The following is a 6,672-nucleotide window of genomic DNA, read 5'->3' as shown; positions in this document are numbered from 1 at the left end:
CCACTGTTTTCTGTTCTGGTTTCTTACTGAGTTGAGTGCTTGTTCGTTACTTCCAATAAAGCTGAATCACTTGCTGAATCACTCTAAGAGTCCTTTGTTAGTGCGATCTAACAATTGGCGACGAAGGTGGGATGTTAGAGCAGGTAGGCAGCCCTGCGGACATCCACACTTCGGACTCGGAAGAAAGCGAGCAGAGCACAGCAGCCGATCCGGCGGAGGCGCCACCAGCTCCGGTGCCCAAGTCTCCCACGATGGCTGGAAGCCAGAAGTTCGAGTGCTTCGAACCTTCCTCAGAAGACTGGGACTCCTACCTATCCAGGTTCGAGTTCCATCTGGAAACGCACGACATTACAGACGAGGCCAAGAAACGGGCGTGCCTCCTGAGTTCCTGCGGGAAGGGGACCTTCGACATAGCCAGGTCGTTGGTGGCCCCAACTGATATAAAGACTGTCACCTACGCTGACATCACTGAGAAGCTTAAGGCTCACTATTCTCCACAGCCGTCGGAGATTGCTTGCCGGCACGCATTTTACAAGCGGAACCAGGCCGGAGGCGAGACCATCGCGGATTTCGTGGCGGCCCTTCGCAAAGCCGCACGGCCGTGTAACTTCCACAACGTAGAGGAAGCCCTCAGAGACCGTCTCGTCTGTGGCCTTAAAGACGAGAGGCTGCAACAGAGGCTGTTCGCCCGCACCACCCTGACCTGGGCAGTGGCCTACGACGAGGCCGTGGCCGCAGAAGCAGCAGATAAGTCCACAAGGGAGGTCCGCCAGAGGATGGCAGAGCCCAGCGTCCACTCTCAGCGAGACAGCGAGGGCGAAGAAGCGGACGATGACGTCAACGCGGTCCGAGGCAAGCGGACCCCAGCGAAGACTACCAGCGTCAAGCCGTGCTCCGGCTGCGGCGGGAAACACCAGCGCGACTCCTGTTGGGCTCGAGATGTAAACTGCAGAGCGTGTGGGCGGCGTGGACACCTCGCCAGAGTCTGCAGGTCGGCGCAGAAGGACCCTACATCCAACAGCAGGACGGCACAGAAGACCACACCACCCAACGCCCGGGGAAAGCAGCAATCATCAGCACCAGAAGCAAGCTACTCGGTGACAGCATCCCTATCAAGCGCATCGGTCATCAATCGCACCAGTTGCCAGGGCAAGATCACCGTGACCCCACTCCTCGACGGCAGACCGTGCACCATGGAGGTGGACTCCGGATCTTCGGTGACAGTGATCTCTGCAGCATCCTGGCAAGCGTTGTTCCCAACCAGAAGCCGACGGCGGCTCCAGCCTGCGGAGACCCGAGTGTCCGACTTCCAGGGCAACCGAATTCCCCTGGCCGGACGGGACACTGCGGATGTTGAGTATAAGGGGAAATGTGTTAAGCTATCTTTTCTTATTGCCGAGGGAGACCGGGTCAACTTACTAGGGTTGGATTGGTTTGAGCCATTAGGCATTGGTATTTCAGGAGTTAACAAAACGCTTGAGAATAAATGGGATATGATGTATGACCTGTTCCCTGATGTATTTGCAGAGGGTCTGGGGCGGTACAAAGGGCCCCCGGTTGCGTTCGAACTTGATCCATCCGTAAAGCCAATCAGGTTGAAATATCGGAAGGTCCCAATTCCCCTCAGGCCTAGGGTGGAGAAGGAAATTGACAAACTCGTGGAACAGGGAGTTTTGGAGCCTGTTCCTCACAGTAAGTGGGAAACCCCGATTGTAACGCCTGTCAAGCCTGATGGGTCCATACGCTTATGCGCGGATTACAAATGCACCCTTAACAAGGCGTTACAGCAACACTCCTACCCAGTCCCGGTTATAAGCCACATTCTGGCTTCCTTGGGGGGAGGGAAAATTTTTGCCAAATTGGACTTGGCACAGGCATACCAACAGTTGCCTGTCACTCCTGAGGCTGCTGAAGCCCAGACGATTGTCACCCATAGAGGCGCGTTTAAGGTAAATCGCCTGCAGTTCGGGGTAAATGTGGCGCCCGGAATTTTTCAAGGCTTGATGGAGAAACTCTTGAGGGGGGTACCAGGCACGGTGCCCTACTTCGACGACGTATTAATAGCCGGGAAGTCTGAAGAGGAACTAATAGCCCGTGTTAAGGAAGTCTTAAAGCGTTTCCAGGACGCAGGGCTCAGGGTTAAACGGTCTAAGTGCACACTGGGAGTTAACAGTGTGGAGTTCCTGGGATTCCGGATCGATGCAGACGGGGTGCACCCCACGGACGACAAGGTAGCTGCAATCCGGAACGCCCCCAGGCCGGTGAGTAAGAAGGAGCTCCAGGCATTTTTAGGACTCCTCAATTTTTATCATGCGTTTTTACCGCATAAGGCATCGGTGGCTGCCCCTTTGCACATGCTCTTGCATAAGGAGGCTAAATGGAAATGGGGACAGGCTGAGGAACGGGCTTTTGTGGGAGTTAAGGAGCTGTTGACATCTAATGACGTGCTGACGCACTACGATGATCAGAAGCTCCTGGTGTTAGCTGCTGACGCTTCACCTTTTGGAGTAGGCGCAGTTTTGAGCCATTTGATGCCTGATGGGAGCGAAGCGCCTATCGCTTTTTATTCTCGGTCTTTATCTGCGGCAGAGAGGAACTATGCCCAGATAGACAAGGAAGGTCTGGCGTTGGTAGCGGCTGTCAAAAAGTTCCATGATTTTATTTTTGGCAGACGATTTTTGCTGGTCACTGACCACAAGCCGCTACTGGGGATTTTTGCGCCCGATAAGCAGTTGCCAAACATAATGTCCCCACGTATGCTTAGATGGGCGCTCTTTTTGCAGGCGTACGATTATGACCTCGAACACCGGCCTGGGAAGGCAATCGGACATGCGGACGCCCTTAGCCGATGCCCATTGCCCTGTGTGGGATCCGACCCTGCCCCTGCGTGTGAGGTCCTGGCTCTGGATGAGCTCCCCCAGGCACCAGTGTCGTCCAAGGACATTGCGGCACTGACGGCCAAGGACTGCATTCTCTCCCGAGTACTTAACTGGGTGTGGAGGGGGTGGCCGGTTGGGAGCATTGAGCCTGAATTCGCACCTTACAAAAGCCGCCAAAACGAACTCTCGATTTCCAAGGGGTGTCTACTATGGGGCAATAGGGTGGTGGTCCCTGCCCAGCTCAGGAAGAGAGTATTGGAATCCCTGCACGAGGGTCACCCTGGGATGGTGCACACCAAAGCATTGGCCAGAGGGTATGTCTGGTGGCCAGGACTGGACAAGGAAATCGAGGAGTGGGTGCGAGTCTGCTCCAAGTGTCAGCAGGTTAGACCTGATCCCCCACACGCTACACCCCAAGCCTGGGAATCATCTGGGAAACCCTGGGCCAGGTTGCATATAGATTTTGCTGGCCCTCTCCAAGGGCAAATGTTCTTGATTGTCGTAGATGCAATGTCTAAATGGTTAGAAGTTGTACACATGAAGTCGACCACTTCACTAGCCGTAATTCATGCGCTTCGCCGCCTTTTTGCCACACACGGGTTGCCTGACGTCATCGTCAGTGACAACGGGCCTCAATTTGTTTCTGAGGAGTTCAGATACTTCCTCACGAGTAATGGCATCCGCCAAATGACTTCGGCCCCTTTCCATCCGGCGTCTAATGGCCAGGCCGAACGGATGGTAAGAACGGCAAAAGAGGCTTTAGGGAAAATGGACGAAGGGGACTGGAGCCAGAGGCTGGGCTCCTTTCTTTTGCGGCAGCACACCACCCCCTGCAGTGCTACAGGCCGCAGTCCGGCCGAGTTGCTAATGGGGCGGAGGCTCACAACTCGGTTAAACAGGTTGCATCCGGATCTCACTGACGATCATTCCGAGCGTACCGACTCACAACCGAAGGTACGAATGTTTGAAAAAGGGGACAAGGTTCTTGCACGGAATTATGCTAATGGTCACTTATGGCTTCCTGGGGTAATATCCGACTCTGTGGGTACTCGCATGTATGTGGTACAGTTGGCTGACGGTCGAGTATGGCGGCGCCACATAGATCAGCTAAGGAGACGTTGGGCTAAGGACAGCGCTGACTCTCCGACGGCTGAATTCCCCAATGTTGAGTGGAGACCCCCAGAGCAGTCGGTGAGTACCGAAAGGCCCGGTACTGTCCCCGAGTCAGGGCAGACCCCTGTGTGCGGGGCTGAAACCCCAGTAGAGTTTGTGCCTGAACCAGGCTGTAGTGAACCCCACAGTGACTCACAACCTTGTGTGCCCATAGAGCCTGCACCGCTTCGCAGGTCTCAGCGTACGCGGCAGATGCCGACTTATCTAAAAGACTACGATTGTAATAAAGTATTTTGGAACAGTTGATGTACAACAGCATGACTTGAATGTATGTAAATAATAAAACAAATGGATGATGACTTAACTTAGGGGGGAGGAATTGTAATGTATTGAAACGATTACATGAATCACCTCATAGGACTCCTATGTTAAGCTTCGAGCCAGACCAGGGCTCCTCTGAGCGAACTTCCTATTGGTGGCTTCGTAACAGCGACCAATCAGAACGATACCATTCCCTAGGAGGGAAAGACTCCCATTGGTCCTTAACTAAGCAATCTCATTGGTTGTTAATTGTAAATAGGCGTGGCTACATTAGCCCGGTTATGTTTAAAAGGAGCATAAGCTCCCACTGTTTTCTGTTCTGGTTTCTTACTGAGTTGAGTGCTTGTTCGTTACTTCCAATAAAGCTGAATCACTTGCTGAATCACTCTAAGAGTCCTTTGTTAGTGCGATCTAACAAGGTGGGAGTCACCTGGCTTGGAAAGTGAGGTATCAATGGGATTCTTCTATCTACAGTGTGGTCCTATTTGCAAGACTGCAAGCATCCCAGTGCACTGGTGATACAACTTGGTGAGAATTATTTGGGGGCCTGCTCTGGCACTGATGTGGTGCACCAGACCTAGGTAGACATGTGTATATTGTTGAGAGAGGAACTACTATGACATTTTTCTGGTGATTGGCTGCAGCGCTGCTCCTGGTGTGGGACTTGCTATCCTGATTGGGTTGAAATGGCATGGAGGAAGATGAACAAGAGGCTGGGCAAGACCATGGAGGCCATGAGGGGCTGCAGGATTTGCCATCCGGACATTTTGCTTCAACTGAAAGCCCTGTTTCAGCCTGATGGGGTTCATTTGCCTCACTGGGGGATGGATATCTGACTGCATGGTATTAGGAATGACCTATGTGCTTGGCTACAGCTGTAGGAGCATTGGCTGGAGCTGGGTGAATGGAGGCCCAGGTCTTGTGGCAGTATCAACATGAGTCCGGATGGATTCTCAGGAAAGCTGGCCTGTGTGCCCATTTTCCTGAGTATGGAGGTCCTCTTAAGGGATCTTGGCATGAGGGTCAAAAGGAACGCCTAGCCTGGGGGCATTGCAGGGGATTACCTTTTTTTTTGTTGTTTAAATATTTTTATTATTCTTATTATTTTCATTCTGATTATACATTTTCGTATTCCATCATTTTCTAACATTTTCCCCCCTCCTCCCCCCCCTCCCTCCAGTCCATTGTTTTTAGTCCTTTTCTCTCAGCCAGGGGCATAGTGTTTGAAGCTTCCACTGAACGTCGTTCCTTTGTTCTTCTTCCATCCATCTCCAGTATATGGCCCATTTCTCTTGGATTGTTGCTGTTTTTTCTTCCCATGGCTTGTCTTGGTTGATTTCGGAGATTATCTCTGCCTGAATAATTTCAAACACATAGTTAAGCCAGTTTCTCTCTGTCCATTTGCTTGCATCTTTCCATCCTGCTGCTATAACCGCTTTACCTGCTAGGACCATTGCTTTTAGTAACTCTTGGTGCCTTCTCTGTATTGTCTCCACTCCTATTGTACTTGTCATCATTAATTCGAAATCTATGTTTATATTTATTGCAAATAATCTATTCATTTTCCCTACTATATTTTTCCAAAAAGTTTTAACTTCTGGGCACTCCCACCACATATGTGAATACCACCCTTTTACGTTTTTACAGTGCCAACAGTTAGGGCTTAGTCCTGGAAACATATTTGCCAACATTGCTGGGGTTCTATACCATTTGGTAAAAAATTTTAATTCCAGTTCTTTAAACTTATATAATTTAATCTTTTTAATTCCGTTCATGAGTTTTATAGCTTTTTGCTCTGTTATTTGTGTTTCCGTCTCCCATTTTCTTTGTAATTGTATAATTATTTGTTCCTTATCTGAAATCATTTTCTTATATATTGCCCCTACCAATCCTCCCTTATTTTGTTTCATTCTCTTGTATATCTCTTCTATTGGTTCCTCTGTACTTACATTCCCATCCTCCATTAACTTCTTGACTTTCTTGTGTAGACCCGCTATTTTCAACCAATATTTTACTCCTATCTCCCCCTCTAGTGCTTGGAGTGACTTCACAGTTCCTCCGTTACACATATCTTTTATTCTTCTCAATCCTTTTTCTCTAAGCAGTTCCCACCATCTATGATCTGTACTATCTTTTTCTAAAGTCTCTAATGGTGCCCATCTAGATATGCCTTTTAACCATTTTTGTCGCCATTTCTTCCAAATTCTCAATGTATTTCTCCTAGGCCCCATCTCTAATTTATCTTCTCTTTCCCCTTTATTTGTAAATATCCCATATTTCCCTATTCCTTTGTTTGCCTCATTTTCAAATTTGACCCATTTCTGATTTTCATCTTCCTCTATTTCTAAAAGTGTTTTCA

The 6,672-nt window shown here is 49.9% G+C and overlaps 1 protein-coding gene across 1 annotated transcript in view; it reads left to right on the top strand.

Annotated features, from left to right (window-relative positions):
• Positions 1 to 963: 963 nt before the first annotated feature.
• LOC107110054 (uncharacterized protein K02A2.6-like) overlaps positions 964 to 6,672 on the top strand; it is a 12,122-nt gene continuing 6,413 nt past the window's right edge. Inside the window, exon 1 of the mRNA XM_015410807.1 lies at positions 964 to 3,860. Within this exon, the coding sequence (XP_015266293.1) occupies positions 1,194 to 3,860 (2,667 nt within the window). The 5' untranslated portion in view covers positions 964 to 1,193. The remainder of the gene's footprint in view (positions 3,861 to 6,672) is intronic.

Source organism: Gekko japonicus, unplaced genomic scaffold (genome assembly GCF_001447785.1).
Source record: "Gekko japonicus isolate JY-2015 unplaced genomic scaffold, Gekko_japonicus_V1.1 scaffold164, whole genome shotgun sequence".
Lineage (NCBI taxonomy): Eukaryota > Metazoa > Chordata > Lepidosauria > Squamata > Gekkonidae > Gekko > Gekko japonicus.
The sequence above is the reverse complement of the archived record's forward strand: the minus strand, read 5'-3'. Positions and strand labels throughout refer to the sequence as shown.